General features: G+C 45.1%; 1 protein-coding gene across 5 annotated transcripts in view; it reads left to right on the top strand.

Moving 5' to 3' along the window:
- Positions 1-25740, top strand: part of PLEKHG1 (pleckstrin homology and RhoGEF domain containing G1) — a 220602-nt gene that overhangs the window by 142538 nt on the left and 52324 nt on the right. For all 5 annotated transcript variants that reach the window (XM_046004917.1, XM_046004915.1, XM_046004914.1 and 2 more), the window contains one exon: positions 21234-21334. In XM_046004917.1, coding sequence (XP_045860873.1) covers positions 21234-21334 — 101 coding nt within the window. The remainder of the gene's footprint in view (positions 1-21233; positions 21335-25740) is intronic.

Genomic DNA, 25740 nt, shown 5'->3' with positions numbered 1-25740 from the left:
GACAGTTGACCTTGAAGTTGCTCGTGGAAGCCCCCTGGTTGCCATACCCACCCCCTCTGTAAGAGAGGACAAGTACGAGAGGGAGTGAGAGGGAAAGAGTGAGAAAAAAGAACAGTAGAGGGGGAGAAAAATAGAGAATAGGGAAAATACAAGGTAGACTAAGGAAAGAGGAAAATTAGAGAGAGAGGAAACCATCCAGAGGGTTGCCGTTTAGGAGTTACTTTGAAGTGAGGTTACCTGACGTGGATGGGTGTGGCTCATGAAGCCCACACAGGTGGACTGAGTTCACTGGTAGGCTGGGGTGAGTGTGAGCGTTTCTGTCTTCCTGTGCTGTGCCCCAGAACTGGGGGCATTTTTTGCATTCACCTAGTGTTTCTCATGGATGAAATCCTGCATAAGCAAAGGCAAAGTAAGGAAATTTGAATTAAGTGCAAATTGTTCCTTTGCTGGACGCCTGGGTGGTTCAGTCCATTAAGAATCTGCCCTCAGCTCATGATCCCAGGGTCCTGGGATGGAGTCCTACGTCAGGCTCTTTGCTCAGCAGGGGAGCCTGCTTCTCCCTCTGCTTGCTGCTCCCCCTGCTTCAGCACTCTCTCTCTCTCCAACAAAGAAAATCTAATCTATATATATACACACACACACATATATGCATGTGTGTATATATATATTTCTTTGTATTAATCATGTTGGGAACAAATTCATGTTTTCAAAACAAACGTTATAGCAGAACTGACTGTACTTATTCTTTGAAGTACTATGACCTTACTCTGACTTACTAGGACAAGTAAGTCTCCCCACCAACCTCCCCCATCTTTGCTCAGAGTGTAACATTGAAGAACAGTATTCCCGCTGTCAAAAACCATGGCCTTCCATTTGTCTTAAATGAGACTAATAAAGACTATGACAAGTATCCTTAAGGACCTTTTCATTTCCACCTTCTAAGAAAAAAATGGTTTGAAAGAATTTCAAATTCACTTAGCAGTTGGACAGTGCATTCGTATTTCTGGAAACTAACCAGTGGATTTTTTGTTTACCCTAATCTCAAACCAACAAATATGATTACTTATAAACACAAATAGTTGTAGGAACTTTTACTGAAATGATCTGCATAATTTGGTCAGATGTTCTTACACAGATGATAAAATTTTCTTGGTCTATGAAACTCTTCGTACACGAAGGAGATTTAAGGGGTAAATGTTAGTGTGTTTCTGATGTTAAAATTAGAATGCGATTTTCTACCTACGCTTGCCCATTCAGTTAGACAATGTATTGAAAGAAAGTATAGCCTCACCATGCAGTTGGGGGCGGGGGGAAGAAAACAGAAATTATCCTTTTCACAGACCTGAGTACATTCATTTTTTTCGCATGATAAAGCACAGAAACACCTGCAACAGAAGAGGTCCTTCCCTTTCTATTAGGCTTTTCTTTTGAGGCAACATTTTGATTTTTAATAAAAAGGCATTTCAGAAACTTGAGTTAACTCAAGGGATTGAGTAGCCATTATTACTGGTCTCCTAAAAGAACTGCTCATATATTTCAAAGACCGCCTGTGGGCACAGTTCTATTGAAGATTTGCTGAAACAGGTCCTGTTCAGTTGGGTTAGGATCATGCTGTCTTCTGGACGCATGCCATCTTGACTATTCAATTAGACTGAGTGGGTAGAAAATTACAGAATTCAGGAAATTATGCTCTAAACAAACCAACCTTCAGTTGGAAGAGGTTTCCCATGGCCAGAAATATCTTCCAGAGATGTTTGCACCTTGTGAAACTCATCGCGTAGACGAATTTACCCAGATTATATGATAAGCCTAAAGTCAAGTGCAACCCTGCTCTTTAACACCCAGTAGAGGAAAAGGTAGCTCGGGCCAATGCACGACTTGTCAGCCCAGCACAGCATAGTAGTTCACTGTTTTCCCATCATTCACCTCTTTGGTTTCTCCTTTGTCTACCAAGATTACTGTGCTGCTTAGGGGGTGTAGCGTTGCTCTGTATAGTAGCTTGCTTAGAATTTTTTTTATCTCTTTTTTAAATTGTGGTAAGATATACATAAAATTTATCATGTTAACCATTTCAAGGGGACAGTTCAGTGGCACTGGGTACCTTTACACGGCTGTGCAAGCATCCCTACGATCCTTCTCTAGAACTTCTCCATCAACCGCGACTGTGTACCCATTGAACAGTAACTCCCCGTTCCACCCTCCCTCGGCCTCCAGCAACCCCCATTCTATTTTCTGTCTCTGAATTAGACTACTCTAGGTACCCCATGTAAGTGGAGTCATACAGCATCTGTCCCTTTGTGATTGCCTTATCTCATTTAGCTCATGTCTTCATGGTCTATCCATACTATACAGTCTGCAGCAGAATTTTCTTCCTTTCTAAGGTTACATAACATTCCGGTGTCTGTCTAGACCACATTTTCTTTATCCATCTGTCTGCTGATGGACACTTAGACTGTTTTCAGTTGTGTCGGATCTATATTAAGTGCAATCACAGCAAATTACAGAACCAGGAAATTGGCAGTCTAACTGACCGCCGATTCTGCAAGAGTTGGGGTGTGTTGGGATGTTTTGCTCCCTTTCCTTTCCTCTCTTCTCAGCACTGTATCTGACCCTCCACGGACCATCCCTAACTAACTGCTGAAGGAATGATCTCGTTCTACCCAGTCATTTTTATGGGTGAGGAAATAAAAGATTTGGAGAACCAAGTGATTTCCCCAGTGGGATGCAAATCCTAGCGGTCACTACCTTTGATCTTAAGCACTTACTTAACTTCTGGAACCCCGCAGTTTCTGCATCTTGAAAAGAAAGTGATATTGGATACTTCTTAGGATGGCGTGAGGATTAAATGAGGTAAAGCCCATAACATGCCAAGCGCCCCACCCCCGATAGCTGCTCAAACCCAGACCCTGAGGCTGAGGGTAGTGCCACATCCGTACCCAGGTCCTGTCTCCTGGCCATTTCACTTAGAAACAACTGGAAATGTAAGATTTAGCAAGCGTCCCCTTACAGACCAGCGAAGGAGAGTTCTCACACGTGCTTGTTAATGACATTTTCTAGAGACCTGTTGCTTTAGGACAGGAAACTCCCCAGTTTTCTAGATCTTGGCCACTGATGGGCATAAAACCAACATGGGCCCATGTGAAGAAAGGAGCCAGCCTCTGCCGTGTCTAGCCACCACAGAGATGAGGCACAAGTGGCAACAGTTAGAGTCCCCTCCTTAGCAACTTCTTGGGACCAGTCTAATGCAAGGGGTGAAATGGCTCTTTTCCCCCAGAGCAGGTGGTGGGGGGCTTTGGAGGGTCTCCTGCAGCCCCAAGAGCGTGTCTGGGCTGGTCCCCTGGTGCTAATCGTCCAGCTGGTACTCTGGGATCCTTTTTGGCCAACTCCTGTTCTGAAGTAAAATCAGGTTTGAAGTTTGCATCCTAATTTTTTTAAAGTATAAGGTAAAGAAGACTACTGATTCAATGTACAAATTTACTTGTTACTCAAACTTAGCGAGACTCCTCCAAAGCCACCTTTATTAAGAAGTGCCATTAGAAGAAAACTCCTACTTCAAAAATAGGAAAAAGTAAACGGAATGAAGAGTCTTTATGAGGAACATGCAATTAAGAGGTCATCGGCTAGATTTGTACCAAGGATAGGAAACCTCATAAACAGGTTCAAAGGGGCTATTATTTGAGCAATTAAAACTATCGCCTCAGAAATCTGGTTAGGAAGAGCGGCTAAAATATTGGGGTTTTTCTAAAGCAGAGGCTGCCCTGAGTACCCCCTGGGGAGCAGTTACCTGTCTTGTCCCAAGCTACCCCCTGGGCTAATGAAATCTTCTTCTTTGGGGTCAACGTCCATCTTTCTGAAGCTCTCCAGATTCCAAAAAGCAATTGATGTTGAGGTCTACAGTCTTAAAGGGAATTTTTTCCCAGTGTTACAAAACAAACAACCGACATTTTTTTTTTTAAGATTTATTTATTTGACAGATAGAGATTACAAGTAGGCAGAGCGGCAGGCAGAGAGAGAGAGAGAGAGAGGAGGAAGCAGGTTCCCAGCTAAGCAGAGAGCCCGATGCGGGGCTCGATCCCAGGACCCTGGGATCATGACCTGAGCTGAAGGCAGAGGCTTAACCCACTGAGCCACCCAGGTGCCCCAAACAACCGACATTTGAAGACACCATAAATTACCACCCCCACCCCCTGCAAAATACAACAAAATGAGAAAAAGCTAAAATCTGTGAGACTTGAACCCACATCCCGACTCTGCCATTTTCCTGTGTCATCTTGGACGAGTTACTGAACTTACCTGCGTCTCTCCATTTTCACCTGTAAAATGGAAATAATAGGGTCATTATGAAAATATATAAGGCATCCCCCCCTCACAAAGTGCTCAGCACATATTAAGCCCTCATATTAAGCTAGGCACACAGTAAGCCCTCAAATGAGAGTTGTTATTATAGGATTAGAAATATAATTGGCATTATTTGCAAAGGCCAGGAATTTCTGGTAGGTTTTAAAGTATCATCTGTTGTTGTGTTTCTTAATGTATGTTATTATTTCTGAAAATTGTTTTAACTGTGCTGTTCAAGAAAGGATAGTTCTGTCTCATCGCAGTTTGGAGTGTACCTGGAGCACCTGCATGGGGTGGAATTCATCTCTGATAGAAAGGGTCACAACGGTGGAAGGAAATTATTAGCAGAATCTTGATTTGAGCTAGATCAAACCGAGATTGATTTAAGGGACAGAGTGTTGGCCTGGGGCCTGGTCCCAGAGCTGTGTGCCCATGGGCGACCCACCACTCTGACCTCAGCTTCATCCTCTATAAATGAGTTTAATTCAAAAAGCTGAAATCCGAAGATGGCTGGAGAGCTCATCTCCTCCGGTCTCAGCCCTCAAGAATGGAACCAGGAAATAAACAAGTCCTTTGAGCAGCCCAAATAGATTATTTCAAACGCCAAACAGTAACTCCTATGTCTTTACTCCAGGAGAGGCCCCCAGCTCTCACTAAGAGCCTGCTTACCCTACATGTTTAAAAATAAGCTTAATTATTTGGTTTCCTCACCCACAGCAAGGGGCGGGAGGGCTGACAGCACAAAGGAGCCAGAGGAAGGAACTCCTTAGTAGATCAACTAATGTAAGGCCATCTAGAACTCACCTTGGTCCCCCTGGTGAATTTCACTTGGGAATTAGGGCTTAGAGCATAACCGAAGTCTTTACCGATATTCCAGAAAAGCAAGAGGAAAACTTTCCTTGTGTTTGGTAGAGTATCTAAAATCTACCATCGGCTGCCCGGACTTCATAAACAAAGTGATTTTCTAATTACAGTAATTGACTTTTTCAGCGTCTTCTGCTGTAGTAAAAATACACATTGCATAAAATGTACCATTTTAACCATTTTTAAGTGTACAGTTCCATGGAATGAAGCACATTCACAATGTCAGCGGTCGTCACCACCACTCCTTTCTAGAACTCTCCTAACATTCCAAACAGAATTCCGTACCCATGAAACGATGACTCCCGGTGTTCCACTTCCCCTAGTCGCTGGCAACCTCCGATCTGTTTCCTGACTATGAATTTGCCCGAATTCAACAATTTGTGTCCTTCTGTGTCTCACTTACTTTGCTCAGACTAATGTTACTGAGGTTTGCCATGCTGTATCACGAATCCGAATTTCATTAACTACAATGAACTTTTCACACCTAGAGAAGGTTCTCATACAACAACCGATCCATTAACAAAAGTGAGATGAAGCTTCCTGAAAAGTGAGAATCAGCCTTGCTCTGCAAGGGGAAGTATTAAGCAAATAATAAAGGCATGATGAGAAGTTGTAAGCATCTGTCCCACCCAAAAGGAAATGGAACGCTTGCTCTAAATGTTAAGATTCTCTCATTTTGTTAAACTAATAGGAAAGAAGCCAAATGAATCTCGTGTTGGAATCCCTCACACCCTTCTTCCCTAACGCAGGCCCCGGAAGGAGAGAGGCTGCAGCCTACATCTGTGGTTGCAAATGGCAAATGGCAAAATCAAAATCACATTGAGGCAAAATTACTGCTCAATTTTCTCTGCAAGCTGCCTAAAGGACATTATGGTGTGTGTGTGTGTGTGTGTGTGTGTGTGTGTGTGTGTGTGTGTGTGTGTGTTGGGAGGAGGCAGAACAAACCATTCCTTGAAACCGCACTTTAAAATATTTTCTTCTGAAACAAACCTTTTTTTCTCTTTGGCTCAATGAGAAATGTCACAAGAGTTCCTTCAGTTTCATAATGGGGCTTCAAGTTATGCTGTTAACCTTTCAGAAGCTTCAAGTGGGAGATGAGCTGGGAGGGGCCTCCGCACAGGGGCCAGAGCCGCAGCCTGCAAACACAGATCTGCTGAAAAGACACAGCTTTCTTCCAGTTTTCCAGGAAGCCAGGGATAAATCATGCAACCCAGGGGTCCCTTTGCGACCTCTTAAATGGCGTTCCAAATGCAAATGTAGGTAGAGCAAAGGGTGTGAGTTAATCTACTTTGGATTAGGGGAGCGTTTCTTTTCTTGTGCTAAGTGGGTGGGAAGCCAGTTGAAAATGAAATGCATCTTCAAGAGGTCGGTGGTAAAAAATCGCAGTCTGGGGGACAACAAAGGGGAGGGGAGGGAGCAGAAGAGGAATGCTGGGTTGGGTTACAATTCAATACAACATCAGCCTTAGGGAGTTTAAGAGCAGCCTTGACTCCTTAACCCTTTCCTTCCTGGCTGGGCTTTTGGAAGTTAGCAGACAGACTCAGAGTCAGGAATTGACCGCCTTCATTCTGCAGACAGTCGGAGCTGGGAAAGCTAAGGGTAACACCTGCAGATGTGGGCGTCGGTTTTGAGGGTGAGCAGGAGCTACAAAGGCATTCCTGCAGAGCTGTGTGTGTTGCTGACTCTAGCCTCCCTTCTCATGGAACTATAAATGCAAATGCTCCCAGCTGTACCTGACCCTCAAGCGGGGGAAGGATCCAGAAGGATTCCTGGGAAGAATCTTAGCCTGGATTTGCCAGTAGGAGGGGCCATCTTGGCAGTAAAAAATGAATGTGTAAAGACAGCTAGGGGACAGGGGACATTCCCTGAAAGTACCAGGAAAGAGTGCCTATGGGCTGGGGGCAAGGGCAGGAGGGGAAGCCAGAAAGTTGCAAAAGTTGAGTCTGGAAAGGTACACAGGGGTGCAGGCCTTGGAGGATATCCCTCCATACTGAAGACTATGTGAAGTCATTAAAGCAGTTTTTGAAGGAAACAGAACATCAAATTTGGGTTCTAGAAAGACCACGCTGGCTTCATTCCAGAACATTGTTGGGATCAAAGCCCCACAGAGAGATTAGTCAGGATGCACACACAGTGGGCATGGTGGGAGAAAACCAAGACGGAAGCAGGGATTGGGGGAGTGGTCAGTTTCAAGACAGGTAGGAGAGGCAGGATTTATTGTCTGGGTAGACAGAGCAAGTGAGAGGGCCAGGGTCTGGGAAACTTCTGGGTGTCCTGGAGACCGTGCAGGCATGTGTCTCTTCTAACTCCCTTCAGACCTTGTCCCCAAAGCGATGGTCAATAGTAAGTACATCAGCCTTCCTATGGCAGATGAAAGGGGGTAGAAATTTTTATTATAATTCATCTGTGCAGATAGAGTTAATTTGCTTTTGAGCCAAAAGGAGTTCCAATCTGGCTCCTTCCCTGCGCTCCTGAGGAGGAAGCAGGCACACTGTGCCGGGCAGCCCAGGCTGGCAGAGCTCTTTGGATGGGCCTGGGGGTTTAGCTCACAGGATGAAGACAAGGTACAGATGTCACGTTATCCCTACTCAGAGGTTGAGGCAGAGGGTCTCAGCAAAGCCAATAAACCATCGGAGGGGCTGCTCCCAGCCCCCTGCTGCCTGCCCTTGTTGTCCAGACACTTTCCACCATGCTTAGCATCTGGAGGATCCCCCTGTAGCAGAGGCCTTCTTGAGGAATCAGCTGCCCCTTTTGCTAATGTCATGCTCCGTCCTCCTCTAAATCTCCTGTTTTGGGAGAGCAACTTTGCCGCTGATGGAAACTGCATCTATTACAAGAGAAAGCACATGGTCCACTTCTGTTCAGATTGTAAAGGGCTGCTGTAGAAATCAGTCTACGCCATCTCTTGACAGTTCACTTACGGAAATTTCATCCTAGGAGGATGAAAAAGTCTCCCTCTCTCCCTCTTACTTCTAAGTACCAAGATGGCCATGGACATGGTGCCTGAGATTTGGGACAGGAGAAAAACTCATCTTCCCCAAATCCCATAGTGCCCCCTGTGGGCAGCAATGGAGATGGGGCCCCTAGGAGGACAGAAGGAGACCGCTGGATTTACCCCATTCGGGGGGGGGCCCAGCACTCTGAGAAATTCGGTTTTCTGGGGAGCACCCCATCATGCAGCCCACCTGCACCCACATTCTACCCTCTGTTCTGCCGCGAATCTCCAAGCGTGGGCTCTTTCTGTGTCGATGCAGAGCTTCTGGTTAAGATTCTACCGTGATGAGATCAACAACAGTGTCGCCAGAGAACCAACGAGATGCATCCTTGGGGCTCCTCACTGTTTTTGGTACAATGAACGGAACAGTTTAGCCTATGCATTTCCATATTTAGCCCTTGGATTACCTAATGCCGCCAAAGCCTAATCACATTCGTCCGCATTGAAAAACTGCCCATAAAGAGATCAGTCCCTGTGCAGCATTTACTTTAACACAGGCTCCGTGCGTTGCAGTTTACGGATAGAATAGCTTGACCTTGAGGGTCATTATCAAACTGTGTGACTCAGTCGATGCGAAGTTGAGCTAATGTCTTCCAGCTTTTTGAGCTCACGACTTAATACTGCTCAGGTACCTCCAGCCTTTTGGCCTGGTGGAAACCCGGTTTCAGGGTTAGAGTGCCAAGTAAAGTTGCACCAATGGGACTGGGCTTTGGGCTTGTTTCCTCTCCCTCGAGTGCACGCTCCTTGAGCACCTACTGTGTACAGATCCGCTACTATGAACATTACCTATATTATAGTTCACATTCCAGTAGAAGAGGGTAGAAAAGGGGCACCTGGGTGGCTCAGTGGGTTAAGCATCTGCCTTCGGCTCAGGTCATGATCTCAGAGTCCTGGGATCGAGCCCCATTTTGGGCTCTCTGCTCAGCGGGGAGCCTGCTTCCCCCTCTCTCTCTCTGCCTGGTTCTCTACCTACTTGTGATCTCTGTCTGTCAAATAAATAAATAAAATGTTTTAGAAAAAAAAGAGTAGAAAGTGTTCCAACTCATCAATAAATCATATAGGTAATTATGCCCAATATGTGGTCAGGTTACGCGTGCAGTAACCAGTGATGTGTCCGTGGCAAAACTGGCTCTCTGTTTTCACGGACCATTATTCGACATCCTTATTTCACAATTTCTGGTCCTCTAGAATTCTGAGTGAGGTGTGGGTGGTGATTTGATTTGTGAACAGGAAACGTTTTTGCTGCCCAAAGCACCCATATTTTGATGTTGAGTGAAGGCTTTGCAGCCATCAGCGTGCTGACGGGATGTGCAGAGCTCGGGGAAGGAAGTCAGAACCCCATGATGATGATGATGCAGGCTGACTGTCTTGCAGAAGAGCATGCCAGAAGTCCCCCTCATTGAGACACGTCCCCAGGTACAGCCCTAGAACACCTGCCACAATCACTGTGTGCACCTGTGAGGGAGCTTGCTTTCCTCCATGTGTCCTACACCTCTACGTACCCACATTCCGCTCCCGTCCGTTGGCCTCGCCCTGTGGCAAAGCCCATTTTGGCAGAGCTGCTAGTGCTTTCTTCATGTCTGATGGCTCTTCATGTTCTAGCGATTGCCGGATCCATCGCTTTTAAATGCTCCAAGTTCCAGGCTCTCCATCATGTAGAGTTTAAGAGACTTAAAAAATAGCATGGTACTGGGAGATCTGGGAGCATTCGTTGGTGAGGTCTGTGCACGACCAGTTTGGAAAGGCGTGTGTTCCTCTGGGGAGAGCTACCCCGAGTCATGCCTCTAAAGAGGAATGCAGTGACAGACCTGTGGGGTGACTGTCAAGGGGGAGGGGGACGTTTTGAAGGAGAGGGAAGGAAGAGACCTTTTGACCTGAATGGGACAGGAAGGCGTGTGGCAACGGTGGGAGTCAGAGGCCAGCTGCTTGAAAGCTGGTGTGCTTGGCTGCTGGAAAATCACGCCTAGGGATGCGTGTTGATGAACATTCGAAGGAGATAGGCTTGGCGTGTCAACGGACGGATAGTGATTCACATACGGTCTGGATCCTGGAGAGTAGTTGTCTTTGGAAGGCTCCTACTTCAAACCTAATAAAAACCACATTGAGTCCCCAGATGAAGTCAACAGCAAACATCTCTTGTGGTGTAAAGATACTGTATTAAGGACTAAAGCCTGGGGAGCAATATTGCAGGCGTCCCTGCCAAGGCTCTCATCAGCTGGTCCCAGTTTGAACGGAACTGAGTCACTCATTCTGTGTGACCTTGGGAAACAGTTGAAATTTTCCAAACTTCCAGTAAAATGGGACTAATAATGGAACCTACCCCCTGGGTTGTAGTGAAGATTAAATGAGATAATACATATAAGGCAGTGAGCTCAGTACCTAGAGATAAACATAAAGGTAATACAACTCGTAATAGTGAATAGCAGTGAAGAGGCGTTAAACTTCAGATGATCTAATAACGTAAATTTATTTTACTGATCTTTTATTTTATTTTCTTTCCCATATGCAAAATCCTTTGGGCTTTATTTAATTTCCCTTAATTACCATGTTTCAAATTATACCAGCAGTACCGTGATTATAATTGAGATGAATCAGTTCTCATTTTCAGGTACTTAAAGCTTTGCCAAGACATCACATCTCTTTGCTGTTTTCCTTCTTATGGATTATAGACACATCTAATTGTCTCTGTCTGCTTCCTTCCCTGGCTTGGGACCCAGAGAGTAAAATTTAGCAGTAAAAAACGATGCTGCATGAAATTAGCCCAGTGAGGAGGAAGACCCAAAAAGAGAGAGTTGGAGAAAAGTAGGTGATGGGGGTGGGGAGGAGCTCCTTCTCGAGGAATTGTGCAATCAACTTCTTTCACGTTCCTGTCTCACTGGCACCCACTGGGATGTTGCTGGTGCGCTTCATTCCGGACGGCTCTGGCAATTCTTTGGTTGCCCATTCTGAAGATGTTCAATGTACTTTCCATGAATGCATACTCAGTAAGCACGTGGATTATCCCAAAAATGCTTTACTCTTTTTTGGTTGTTAGAAATGATGATGGGAGGGGCACCTGGGTGACTCAGTGGGTTAAAGCCTCTGCCTTCCACTCAGGTCATGATCTGGGATCGAGCCCCGCATTGGGCTCTCTGCTCAGTGGGGAGTCTGCTTCCCCCCCCCCCCCCGCCTCTCTGCCTGCCTCTCTGCCTACTTGTGATCTCTCTCTCTCTGTCAAGTAAAGAAATTTTTTTTTTAAATGATGGGATTAAAGAGTACAGCCAAAACTGGAAGCAATGGTGGGTTTCAAATAAGTATGGAAAGCTATCTCGGTGTGAGTAGGACTCCTTCACGGGCATGTGTCCACCTCCCCTCTTTTAAGAAGAGCTTTAACATCGGAGAATGCTGTCAATGTGATTTGAAAACTCTAAACACGGTTTTTAAAAATAAGTATTTACCAAAGCTGACTGAAAATTAAGTTTCTCGCCATGTTTTTGTTACAGAAGGGACTCTTGTGAGAGCTTTTCTGTTCTAACTTGGTATGATAAGAGATTAATTGTAGCATTATATTTGCACCAAAATTTTTAAATTTTTATGACATTTTTAGATTTATTTACACTTATATACATCAAATTCTTCCTCTGGGTGTCAACATGAAGTAAATAAAGACTGTTGATTTTCATAATGGTTGTCAGAAGCACAGGAAGAAATGGGCATCCAGTTTCTTGAAGAATCCTAATATATTAATGTTCATCCGGTTTCTTCGATCATTTGATTCCCGTAGATTGCCAATTCATGTGTATTTTCTGCTTAAGGTCTTTGGGGAAAAACCAAACAAATATACCCAGTTGTCTTTAAGCAAAGATCTACTTGTCTTTCTACTCAACATTGCTGTTTTTAACAGAATTCCTGTCTGCCCCCAATAAGTTTCTCTTTCTGGGAAGACCAGCCCAGTTCCCTCCCCCGCTTTTCTTGGGCAGACTGTTCCATCGCCTTCCAGAGAGGAACCTCCTAGCTCCCCTATCTCAGGGGGGAGACGTGAAACAATGGAGGGGACAGAACAGGCTGTATCATTTGTCACAGCTTAGTGAAGAAAGGCCATTCCTGACATTTTTTACTGATGTCTTATGTGTTGAAAGTATTATGCTGGGTAAATGAGGCTGAAAGCTTCCAGTTTTTTGTTTTTTGTGTTTTGTTTTTATGATTCTTTTACTCAAATATCTCAGAGCCATTAATTCTGACTTTCACATATCACCAGTTAAGATCAGCCTCTATACCATCAGTTAGGAAAACCGAATGAGAACAGATATCACACCAGGAACAGAAGCTGCTTTGAACTCTCCCCCCTGCGCTCCCCTTCCCCTCATCTCCCTGGTGCCTGTGGGTCTTCCTCTCTTGCTCTCCCCCTTTCTCTCCCCGTCTTCTTTCCCCTCTTTTATTTTCTACTCCCCTTTTTCTTCCCCCTTCTCTTCCCCGCTTCTGCTCTCCTCCATTCATTCCCCCCCCATTCCCGTCTCTGCCCCCTCCCCCCACCCCCACCCCCAAGGTTGGCAGAATGAGTTTGTCTTGACGGTGATATATTGCATTTTCGGTGCCATTCTCCGCTGTGTGCGGGCTCCGTTATATAGACTCAGGGAAAACACTGTTCCCACAATAAGAGCTTTGTTTCCAGGTTGATGAAGTGGCCAGAGACCCCCAGCTCCCATTTCTTTGGCTGTACCTTCCTCCCCGTGGATGTGGACAGGGAAATAAGAGAAAAGAGATCAACTGGAAGATTAGACTTCTGATACTTTATCTGCAGGCTACAGAGGGAGATTTTACTATAAACCCTGATTAGTGGCTTCTTTGGAAGAAAGATGAAGGATTTCCTTCATTATAGCAGCACTTGTAAATAATTCCTATAACCCTCACATTGTCACACTCTGCATGACGTACGCGTGTCTTTCTTCTGAAGCACAGGGATCACATCTTACCTGTTTCCAGATGCACCTGCTTAATACGGAAACCCACACATAGGGTAGGCCCCCAAAAGTCTCCATTAGGTACACTATAGTAAACTATTGGATGGAATACAATACGGCCACTATAGAGAATGAGAAAGAATTCTTTTGACGTATAGGAATCATATGCATTTATATACATTAAGTAGAAAAAACAAAGTTGTGAATCAAGCATAGATCTCATTTTTTTTCTTTTTTTTTAAGATTTTATTTATTTATTTGACAGAGACACAGCGAGAGAGAGAACACAAATGCAGAAGTAGGAGAGGGAGAAGCAGGCATCCTGCCGAGCAGGGAGCCCCATGCCGGGCTCCATCCCAGCACCCTGGGATCATGACCTAAGCCAAAGGCAGATGCTTAAGGACTGAGCCACCCAGGCGTCCCTCGATCTCCTTTCTGACAGATATAATTATGTGCCAGAACATAGCCGAGAACCCGCATACCACATCATTAGCCACAGTTACTGCTGGAAAGTGACATCTGGGGAGAACAGGAAGGTCCTTGAGGGGGGAAAGGGAACGTTTTATTTCATATGCTCTGACTCGTTAGAATTTTGTTTTTCTATGGCGAAAAATGAAGCTGAGCCATGTCATTTGGGCCACTCCGTGCCACACTCAGAGAGACCGTGTTCCCAGCCCGGACCCCCCAGGAGATGCGTTTATCTTCCTCTCCTCCGCCTCTTATCTTGTCCCCTGACCTGGCTCCAGTCCTCACCCTACCAGAAATTCTTTGCTTATCATTCCAGGCTTCCTCCCCCTACCCCTACTTTCTACCTTCTTCTTCCCTTTACCTTCTCCTTCCCTCCACCCACCACCGTCCTGTTCATGGTGCATAGACGCATGTGTGGGGTGCGTGGGTGGGCACATGGGTGGAAGCGTGTACGCGTGGGGTGGAGGTGTCTGCATGGGGGAAACAGATCCATCAGGCAATCCTCCTTGGCCCTACATCTCTTCCAGTTACTACTGCTCCTTCCTGGGTAGCCCAACATCTCAGAACAGATATTTCTCTCATGCACTTCCAACTCAGTCTGCAGCTCTGTCCGGTTCCTGCACTCAGGACTCAATTATTCTCCCTCAGGTTCCCTGAGACTGTGGGCTCGCCAGGCTCCGCCCTCCGCAATCTCGGGACCCCTCTGAAACCCCTCACTGCCGCTCCCGCTCAGCTGCTGTCTGGTCTGCGTGAGCCCCGGCACCCCGCACCGCCCCTGGCCTGGCACCCATCACTTAACTCTTCTCGTTTCCTTTGCAAGGGCCCTGTGGTACCCTCAAGGCCACAGGAGACTTCCCAGGGGTGCCCTGGTCTGCTGACCCTCACCCAGCTTACAATTTGCAGACACCGAGCTACGTCAAAGCTGCTTTCGTGTGGTTAGCTGCCTGGCATGTCCCTGGGCCCCGAAGAAGCACAGGAGAACATTCTGGTCTCCCCTTTTCTGTCAGTATCTCCAAAGCCAAAGGCTGACCACAGAGCCATGCACTGTAGCTCCCCATAGAGCTTTCCAGGCAAACTGCTGATTTTCTTTCCAGATCCTGTGCAAGACACTCCTCTCCTCAGAGCTGTCCTACAGTTACCTCTGTCTTCACACACCTGAAAACTGAGGCCATCTTTGTGCCCACACCGCCACTGCCTCTCAGGTCTCTCAGGAAGGGGGAGAGGAAGTGCAGGAGTGGGGCGGGGGCGAGCCGGTGATTCGGAACCCGTCAAACCCATCGTGATATGCCGTGGGCACTATTTGTGTCCACAATGGTTGGAGAATAAAACCCATATTTCTTCTCAGAGCTTTGACCCTAAGAGGAACCAAATGAGCCGGATGGAGTCACGTGAAGACCTCCTGTCGCTATGAGCGAGGCCAAAATATATTTGTCTTGTCTCCTTTTTACCACAGATCCTTCCAGGTGTTTTCCAGTGTTTTATCTGGGCGTGAGGCAGCTCCATACAAGGCGTACCAGGCGGCCAACAAGGCCTAGAACTGCCCTGCCAAGGCCTCTGTAGGCTCGGCCAGCAGGAGCAGCCCTGGGATAGTTTTACCTCCCGAGCCCCCTGACGAGGGAAGTCAGAAGGAAGGGGGAGAGCTGGTGGGTCCTCTCCCCGGAGGGAACATTCTGGCTCTCTCCATGCCGATGCCAAATGGATGCGGAGATGAGGGGTTGGTCTTACTGCCTTTTAATTCACGCACTGCCAGTAGGATAAGAAAAGGTCTTACTGGGAGCGAGGAGAACAGTGCTGCTCCTGCTCAGCGTGGAAGGTGAGAGAAAAGCCTAGACTCCCTTCTCCTTGTTGGGGAGCAAGAATTCCAGTCCCCTTCAAGGTCCTTCCAGCCAGACTAAGAATCAAATTGACATGAAACAGATTAATAGGAGGAAATCAAATTTATTAGCATATGTACAGACAGACATGGAAATTCCAAAGACAGGCACAACGTGGTCTATAAGTCATCCTGAACTAACTAACGAGAAGGGGGCAAGGGTCTGGAACTTCAGAGGAAAGGAGTCCAATTTACAGGAAGAAGAAAAAAGGGAAATGTTTGGTAAACCAATGTTTGCTGGGCCACTCAGAAAAGAGACAATGGGACGAGGAGAGGACTTTGCTCAAAGTGGCCTAGCCTAGGTCCCTCCCTGTCTACCATACCTAGTTCCTATCATAATGGAGTTATCTATGGCGATAGCTCTCTTTCTGGAGTGGGTCTTCTCTGGAAGTTCTTTTTAGGCATTTGAGGAGTGGGGTAAAGAGCTTTTCCTGAAACTGCTGGGGTTTGATTGCTTAAAAAAATATATATTTATTTGAGAGAGTGAGAGAAAGCATAGGAGCTGGGTTGAGGTGGGGGTGGGGGGCAGAAGCAGACTCCGCGCTGAGCAGGCAGCCTGCACGGACGCAGGTGTCAGTCCCTGGGACCCTGAGATCAGGACCTGAGCCAAAGGCAGATGCTTGACCGACTGAGCCACCCAGGCACCCCAAGTTTTGACTGCTTTTTAACTCAAAATAGTCTTCATGCCAAAGTGCCCCCTCTTGGGGCAGCCAGCCATTGGCCTCTCCATCCTGAAAGCCAACAATGTCCCTCACCCTGTGACCCTGTGTCTCTCACCCTTGACTGGCTCCTTTCTCTCCTTCATGCCTCTCCGGAGGACCCATGGAGGGCTTGATCTGGGTTTACCCACCCTGCTGAGCTGGTCTTACTGGCCCCCTCTTTCTCCCCCCGTCCTCCCATTCTACAGCTTCTGTTATGTTTTCTTCACACGGATGCTGGGATGGTCGGTGGTCTCCCTCCGTCCTTCAGTGACTGCCACCACCAACAGAGTATGGACCGTTCGCCTCCATCAACCCTGTCTTCGCAGTGCCTGCAGTCTACCTCCAGGGCCCGAGTGCGCATGCACCTGAGGCGGGCTCCACCAGCCCAGCTCTGCACCTTTACGGGTCCCGCCCACCGCCCGCATACCCAACCCTGTGCCTCTGTCTGCACTTTTCTACTTCCCGGATGTTGTCTCCTCCCTTGCCCTCCATCCAGACTGCTGCTTCTCCTCCAAGGCTCAGTTCCACACGCACCTCCTAGAAAGCCTCTCCCAGCCCAGGAATCAACCGCTTCTTTCTCTGCCCCCACCCCCCCTTTTCTCCCAGTGCTGAATATTTATCAGCCAAGTGGCCTAAACACTGTATTGTACTTACTTGTTTACACTTGTCTTTCAACTACACAGGGAGCTCCTTAGCGGGGGAGGGATCATGTTTTATTCATTTTTTTTTTAATTCCTATCTTGTAAAACAGAATTTGGCACACATTCTTATGTCCTCAAAAAAGAGGGGGGTGGGGAAAGAGGTTTTGTATGAATGAACGGGAAGGCTTTTAAACTGTGAATTGATAGACAAATGTAAGTTATTGTGGTGTCGGTGGCGTCCCAACGTAATACATGGCATTTGGAGGGCAGGTTTGGGGATAAACAGATGACTACGTTCTAGAAAAGGTGGAGGGGTTGGAGAAACAAGAAAAAAAAATGCTTCCTTCAAAATAAAAACCAAAAAAAAAAAAAAAGGAAAAAGAAGAAGTCTTACATAAGAGTTATATCCAAGGGCTTAGAATTTGGAAGCGCTACAAAGAGAAAAACCAGCCAAAAAGAGTAAACTGTAAAACCAGTAGGGTCGAACTTTGACATGCCCGCAAGAGGATTTAGGAATGGAATCTTTTTGTCTCCACAGTGGACTCTCGACAAGAAAGGGGGGCGCGAGAAAGAGTCGAAGGGATGTGAAGTATGAAGAGACTTATAGTTCTAAATCAGTATTTCTTTCCCTCTTGTGGTTTATCTTCATTATGTCAAACAGGTTATAATTTAAAAACGTCTTAAATGTTATTTTAGAGGAAGAAGGGAAAAGGGAGCAGGAACATTAATTTAATTCTCTAGGCATCTCAGAGAAATAAGGCAAACTACCAGGAACATTGAATTTGAGTTTAAATGTGAATTTGAGTTCTGTCCATTTCTCTAGCATCTCTGCCTAGACCAGCGCTTCTCTCTGTGTGCTGAGGGACAGGGACGTGTGTGCATGTGTGCGCTTGTGTGTTCTCTGTCAGCCAGCCACACACTTGACACATTTGGAAAATACAATAAAAAGTGAATTGCTAGGAAAAGGAAATAGAAGAAATCAGGCATGCAAAATGCGAGCCCAAATTGATCAGTAGAGTCAGCGGATCTCATTCTGTGAAAAAGCTGTAAGTTTCCACACACTTACTCTCAATGTCTGGACTGAATTCCTTGTCACTTTGCATACTGGCTCCTTTTCCATTTGCCACACTTGAAATGGCACCGAGTTAGTCTTTACTTGGATGTTTTCAATAACAGACATTACAGGCAATGAAAAAAGTTAATGTGAGGAGGACACCCACGCACAAATTTGCAATCTTAAGGAGATCCTAAGGACAGAAAGAGATTAGAAGATAAATAGGCAGAATTTAAAATGGCATAATAGGTATTTTTGTCCACCAGTGGTAACCTCTTTCCTGTGTGTCTCTCCCCGCCTCATCCCTGTCCCAGTCGTGTGAATTCTTTGATCTTCTTGGAGAATAATTGCCTTCAATGCAAAACTTTTAAATTGATCCTTCATTGTTAACTGTAGGGTAGCCACAGATGCTGAACATCAAGCCAATAAAATTAATAAGCAGTGTGACAGGCTCTAATAAATTTCATGGGTGTCTTTACTCTGTTATTTGAGCACAGACTCAACTGTCATTATCACTGAGCTTCGAACCTCTCATTTTGGCTGGAAATGATTACAGCTGCTAATGTCGTGCACGCTACAGTAGTTCTCCGTAACTGGTTTAGGGTTAAAGTATCATATTTGAGAGACTTAATTATGATCAGTCGGGGGAACAAGTTGTTGCCGTAGGACTTTGATCTGTTTTCTAGAGTAGCCTACAAAAGTCTGGACTCCTAACGATCTGTTTTCTCAACAATTTCAGAAAACGAGCAGCTTTTAAATTCTAGTTTCCCTATCACGACTGGGGGGTTTTGAAACTCTTTCATTTGGAGAGAGGCCATTATTTGTTGGAAGTGGGCCACAGTTCTTTGTCTCTAACCCCAGCTGAAATTCCTCAAGCCCCTTAACTCGGTCTTTCCCTCACATGAAGAATTTAGTATCAGGTTTCTGTAAATGAGCAAGCTCTTCACTTGAAACAAGAAAAAGGAGTGGTTCGGTTTCTCATTTAAACCCCACGGCAGCCAGCGAGGTGAATGTGGCATGCCTACGTCATCTCTGTCCTGCCCTTTAGCCTGCTATCTGGTGTGGCTCATGCCTATTCATAGCTTCTGTTTAGGTTCACGCCCATCTAGAACCTTCTGTTTCACTGCCTTAATTTTGTATATGACATGTCCTTTTAAAATGCTGGTCAAAGGGGGTGCCTGTGTGGCTCAGTGGGTTAAGCCTCTGCTTTTGGCTCAGGTCATGATCTCAGGGTCCTGGGATCAAGCTCTGCATCAGGCTCTCTGCTCAGCGGGGAGCCTGCTTCCCTCTTTCTCTCTGCCTGCCTCTCTGCCTCCTTGTGATCTTTCTCTGTCAAATAAATAAATAAAATCTTTTTTTAAAAAGTTGATCAAAGTATAAACAGCTATCAAATATAAGTTTTCAATGCAAGTTAAATACCAGCCCATCTTTTTGTATTATGTGTAATTTTATGTAAATATCAATGACTACAGTTATGTTTTCAAGGAAGGGTAGGTTAGGTTTATGTGTTGTTCAAAAGGCATTCATTTCACTTCTAGTTTTCTCAAGCATTTTTTATTTAGGCATTAACTCTATATCCTCTGCAGATAACTTAAGCTCCTTCTAATTGTTCCATTTATAAAAGTAAGGAGGCTCTGTCTTGCTATTGTGGGTTTGGGGTGCTAATCCCACTTAAACCTGATGAATTTAACTTCTTATTGAGATGACCACTGTCTTAAGGAGAAAAGATGTTCCCACAAAGCTTGTTAGAGGAGAAAAAAGGGGGGATACCTGGGTGGCTCAGTCAGTTAAGCGTCTGCCTCTGGCGCAGGTCATGATCCCAGGGTCTTGAGATCAAGTCCCGCATCGGGCTCCTTGCCCAGCGGGGAGCCTGCTTCTCCCTCTGCCTGCCGCTCCCCCTGCTTGTGCACATACGCACTCTCTCTCTCTCTCTCTGACAAATAAATAAATAAAATTATTTAAAAAATAAAAGAGAAAAAACGGTTTCTAAACCTTGGTCCATGCATGCCAGTGATTTTAGTGTTAAAGAGCCAGGATGGTGAATTATATGATGTGGTCTGTGAAACGTGCTCCTGAGAAGGGTGATGGTGAAGCCTGTTTTTCCTTTGAGGAGCATAGTGTGAGAGAATGATTGGGGCTTATTAAAAGGGAGAAGGAAGAATTATCTGATGGTTCTTAAGTTTCAGGCTCCCCCCGGGCTGGTTGCACCTATCTGCTCTTGTGCCTGGGATGGGACACCCTGGAATGCGGCTGTAGCCTGGGGTTTCCACAGGGTCCATTCCTCCCTGGCACTGCACTATGCCGTGTGATGTCTGGTCGAAGGCCATAGCTCATCATAGAGCCCAGGGCAGGGGATTGTATTTATTTTTTATTTTACATTATTTCAGCTGTTTTCACTTTTTTCTTTATTGTTTTCCTGCCTCCTGCCGAGTTCTTTTTTCAAGCATTGCTGGGGAAGGGGGAACACTCAGGAACTCTCACACCCAGGGTGGAAAACAGCTTTCTCTCAGCATCTCGCAGCTTCCAAGCCTCGGACATTTAACCCACTGTGGCTCTGAGCCCGCATTAGCTCTTCTTGGGAGCTGTTACTGTGTTAAAAGATACAAAACCATTTCAGAGTTTTCCAAGGCTCCTTAACATAGCCTACTAGAGAGCATAAGTGAATTATGTGCTTATTAAAATAAAAAAGGGTTTTTTTTTTCTATAAAGTGGTGTCTGAGAAAGAATTTGATTCTGCATTTTAACAACCAATAGCTTCCTGATTTCAAGGTTATGTTTAAACAACACTTTCTTTCCCCTGCTTATTGTGATATAATTCCCATAGAACATTGTATTAGTTTAAGGTATCCAACATAATGACTTGATGCTGGTGTATAAATGTGAAATGAGCTCCACAATGTAGCTCATAGCTGTTATCACACACAGGTACACATTCTTTTTCTTATGATGAGAAATTTTAAGGTCTGTATTTCTGGCTTTCCACCAAATGAATTTGAGTATCTTTTTATCATACAAATCAGTCAAGGAAACAGAAGATGATGTTGTTATGCCAAAAATTTGACATTATGAGAAACTATGGTCATTATGTTGCTCATCTAGGGAAACTCTAATACATTTAGGGGGGTATATAGCCTAATTAATGTAACACCATACTTCTTCTTGCTCAAACTCCCCATTCTATAAATAGTTGGGCATTGTCAGCATTAATAAAAGTGACATTCTGTATTCCATAGTACAATTAATGAGCACGTTAGTATCATAATTACTTGAAACTCATATGAGAGATTCATCTTGCATAGCGAATGATGACTTGGAGAGTGACAGGAATGTTTAAGATATCCTTCTCATTGATTTCCCAGGATTACCTAGACTGCATCAGGGACCAAACAAAACTTCCCCTGGGGACAGAAGAAAGATCGGCCCTCTTTGGAAACATACAGGATATCTACCACTTCAATAGGTAAGTTCCTACTCAAAAGATCATCGTCACTTAGGAATATTATGACTTTCTCTCTAATGAATGCAGCCTAAGAGAACTTAACCTCTAATCCTTGATTCAACTTCATCCATTCCTGTGCGCTATCATGCCATGAAGTCTTCTACCTAGAAGCACCCTTGTTCTAGAAGAGTCTTATATCTATTTAATATTCTATCCCAGTCCATCCTCCTGCCTCAGAGTAGAGACCTATTTTCCCTGACAGAGCAGTGACATCGTTCTTCTCCAACAAAACATGAACAGGACATCCCAAAACACATGCATGCTTCGTCTGCGGCACCCCATCTCCACTGAATTTTCTAGAAGTTTTCTTCTGCCTAGGGAGTGGGCAGGACCCAGTAAACACACAAATACTTTAAGGCATAGCATACTAACCCAAATTAATTAATAATTTAAATGATTAACTCCAACATGTGTTAAGTACCTACTACATAAAAGACACTGGGCTTAGGAAATTTGCTGAAGGGTCTGGGACAAGCAGATCAGTTAGCATATTATTTGTTGTGAAACTTCTGCCAGGCAGTAGGCAAGTTAAGAGCACAGACGCTCACTTCCAACAAGTCTGGGTTTGCATCCCAGCTTAGCTGAGTAGATATCCTTGGGTGAGTCTTGAAATGGAGTGGAAGAATTAACTCCCTCCCTACAAGTCTGTGCTCATGTCTCCCTTTCTCAACGAAGCTTGCCAGACACCCACAGAACACCTCACCTGCTCTGCCTTTTCTTTCCAACATTTATCAAATTCTGTGTGATACACTCTATGACTGACTTTAGGTTTGCATCAGTTGTTTCTTTCCTCCCAACACCCACTCACAGAACACTCCCCGAGGCCTGGGGTCTGTTTTGTTATTGTCCAGGGACCTAAACAGTGCGTGGCCCATTGGAGGCATGCAAGCTTTTGTGGAATGAATGAGTGGAAGTCATAAGAATAACCATCTCTATGGTTATTGTGAAGCTTCTGGACGTTCAAACACCAGAAGTGCCTATCTAGCTCAATGCCAGCCCAGAGGAAGCATCAAAATATCAACCAGTGATGATGTTGATTTTGTTATAGTAAAATCCCATTATCAAATTCTGCAGTGCCCTGTCATCGCATGACTCAACCATAATGCAAATTATACATCTTATCCCTCTTTGCTTAATGAAATTGGTATAAGTGACACCTTGGGGGCACGATCCATATCTCCTTTGCTACCTTTGAGTCCCTAACACCGAGCACAAGCCTGGCCTCTGGGAGATCTCTGTGTAGAATTGCATCAACGCCTCCTTTCATTTTGAAAGCCTGGGATGTAAAAACTGCCTGTGTTGCAACATCTCCCTGATTTGACTCAAGAGACTTTGGAAACTGCATGTTCCAAGACTGTGATTCTCACCCTGAACTACACTACTAGAATCATCTGGGAAGCTTTTTTTTTTTTTTTTTTTTAAATATGATGGATCCCACGCCCAGAAGTTCTAATGAATTGGTTTGGGTGGGGGTAGGGAATCAGAAGTTTTTAAAAGCTCCTCAGATGTTTGTAATGTACAGCTGTGGCTGGGAAACACCATCTATGTAAAATAGACACAATAATAAGAATATAGAGAAAGGTCACCAAGAAATTGAATTAGACTGGGGGGCCCAGGTGGCTCAGTCATTTAGGCATCAGACTCTTGATTTCAGCTCAGGTCATGATCACAGGGTCTTGAGATCGAGCCCTGCCTCTGGCTTCTTGATGGGCATGGAATCTGCTTAAGAGTCCCTCCTTTCCCCTCCCGTCCCCCTCCCCACCATTCATATGTGCTTACTTTCTCTTAAAAAAAAAAATTAAATTAGGGAATTTAGAGTCTACGTGTTCATTGGTATTAAAACAGGCTCTTTAGCAGTTGCTGTTAGTAAAATTCCATGAACCCCCAAGGGGCTTCTCCTTCCGGAGGCTACCAATGGCCTTGCAACATGGGGAGAGGGTTGAGGCATATATGCTGGGTAGCCCCTAGCCTAAGCCTCTGGTGGTTTGGCTGTAAGTTGATGGTAATGACTGTTTGTCTTCTGCCTAGTTCATGCAGAGGCCATAGAGCTTTATTTGCATTATCACTTTATATCCCTCATCTGGACTTCTCTGACCCCAAACCCCAGGCATTCAGCCACATTCCCTCTTGCCAGAGTGGAGCCCTGCTTTCAGGCCATGGTTTGGGATGTGGTAGCATAGTCCAGAAGGGGTTTTTTGTTGTTGTTTTTTTTTGTATTTTTTTACCCCCTAGAGTTTAAATCTTCCTATATCTCCTAATTTAAAGACAGGTAAAAATGGCATAGCCCCCTAGGTCAACAGGAGGGGAACTTGGCAGCAGAACCCATTCTGCTAAAGTCGGAAGACTGAGAAGACCTTTGTCTTCCTGAATTGGTTCTCTGTTCTTTTCTCTTTGGTGTTCTGTGAACAAGGAAGTCAGACCTGTCAGCCTGAGTCAGAGTGAACGAGTACCTGGATGACGATGTGTTAGTGATCCATGTGGTGACACGATGGGCATGCAGTGAATACCACGTATCCATGCCTGTCCCTTTTGGTGACCATACTTGTCTATCCCTGGCACATGCATGAGCTCCTGTAATCCTCTTAACAGCTTTGGGAGGCAGATAGAATGCATATTGTATGCACATCTTTTAGATGAATCAGGAGTACAGTATGGAAAGTCCTTCGCTCAAGGACTTAGAACTAGACGTCCAATTTAGCCTATTTTGAATACCTGGTTTTGTCACATTTCTATTGTATTCTGCTTATTTTATTTCATTATTACTTTCTTTTTTAAAATTTTATTCATTTATTTGAGAGAGAGAGAGAGAGAGAGAGCATAAGCAGGGAGGAAGGAGCAGAGGGAGAGGGAGAAGTAGACTCCTCGCTGAGCAGGGAAGCCCGACATGGGGCTCAGTCCCAGGACGCTGGGATCATGACCTGAGCCAAAGGCAGACACTTAATTGACTGAGCCACCCAGGTCCTAACAAGCGGATACTCTTAAAAATAATAATGAGGGGGCGCCTGGGTGGCTCAGTGGGTTAAGCCGCTGCCTTCAGCTCAGGTCATGATCTCAGGGTCCTGGGATCGAGTCTCACATCAGGCTCTCTGCTCAGCGGAGAGCCTGCTTCCCTTCCTCTCTCTCTGCCTGCCTCTCTTGTGATTTCTCTCTGTCAAATAAATAAATAAAATCTTAAAAAATAATAATAATGAGGGACACTGGGTGTCTCAGTCGTTTAGGTGTCTGTCTTCAGCTCAGGTCATGATCCCAGGGTCCTGGGAGCGAACCCCACTGCAAGCTTCCCTGCTCAGCAGAGAGTCTGCTTCTCCATCTGCCCCTCACCCTTCTTGTGCTCTCTCTCATTCACCCTCTCTCAAATAAATAAATAAAACCTTTAAAAAAAAAAGGCAGAATAATTCTATTAAAAAACAGCATCTGCTTGTTTAACTTTTATAGCTGAGTTGTCTACACTATTGTGTCCCTATTTGTTTTTATTTTCTTTCCCTTAGATCTGGAGTCTGCATTTAGAGCTCAAATATCTTTGCTGTTACTCTTGGTTAAGTAAGAAGTATTGATGTGACTTTGTATGTTAATGCCTCTTATGAATCTTCTATTATATAGCCTACATCAGTTGATTTCAAAGGTCTGACTCTGGCAAATCTATGGTTGGGGTTTGAACTAATTTTCAAGTTTCTGTTATTAGTTCAGATCCAGGTTTTTCAACATAATATAATATTATTGTGACCAACTAAGCAAGATTTAAATCTCTGAAATTAAAGAGGGGCGAAAGAAAATGGTTTTATGCTAGCCCAAAAACCTCTGCTGACTGGATTTTATTTTCAGGGTATATTTTATATTTCCAAAATACGGAAAAGTAGTGATAAATACCCATGAACCCTATCCCCACTCTAGCAAAGCCTTTTCTTCTCAGCGGACGTTACAGTGCAAAGCAGGGAAAGTCAACGTGCACGCGCACGCGGCACTCTCTGCCAAAGGGTCCGGGGACTTTCCCCTATAGCAAAGCCTTTTCTTGTGTCATATTTACTTTAGAAATTCTTTAAAGCCTAAAGACATTACAAATACTGTTGAAGCCCCTTATGTATCCCTCCCAGTTGCGTCTCACTCTGTGGAGAGTCGCACAGCAATGTGCTGGTCAACCAGTTCTCCAGCATTAGGACAAAAGAGGGGGAATCTGGGATTTATACTGTTTGCTGACTTCTGTGGTGTAAACATCCCATCACAGCAGATTTTAAGCTATTAGCAAGACATCACTGAACATGGAATTAGGAAGAAGTACGTGGAATTGGCTCAGGCAAGCCGGTATAATCCGGTTTAGTATACCACCAGGACTGGAACTACTACTACCCAAGACCTGGTGTTTCACTCCC

This window comes from Meles meles, chromosome 5, assembly GCF_922984935.1.
Source record: "Meles meles chromosome 5, mMelMel3.1 paternal haplotype, whole genome shotgun sequence".
NCBI classification, from domain to species: Eukaryota; Metazoa; Chordata; class Mammalia; order Carnivora; family Mustelidae; genus Meles; species Meles meles.
This window is presented reverse-complemented; position numbering and strand designations above follow the sequence as displayed.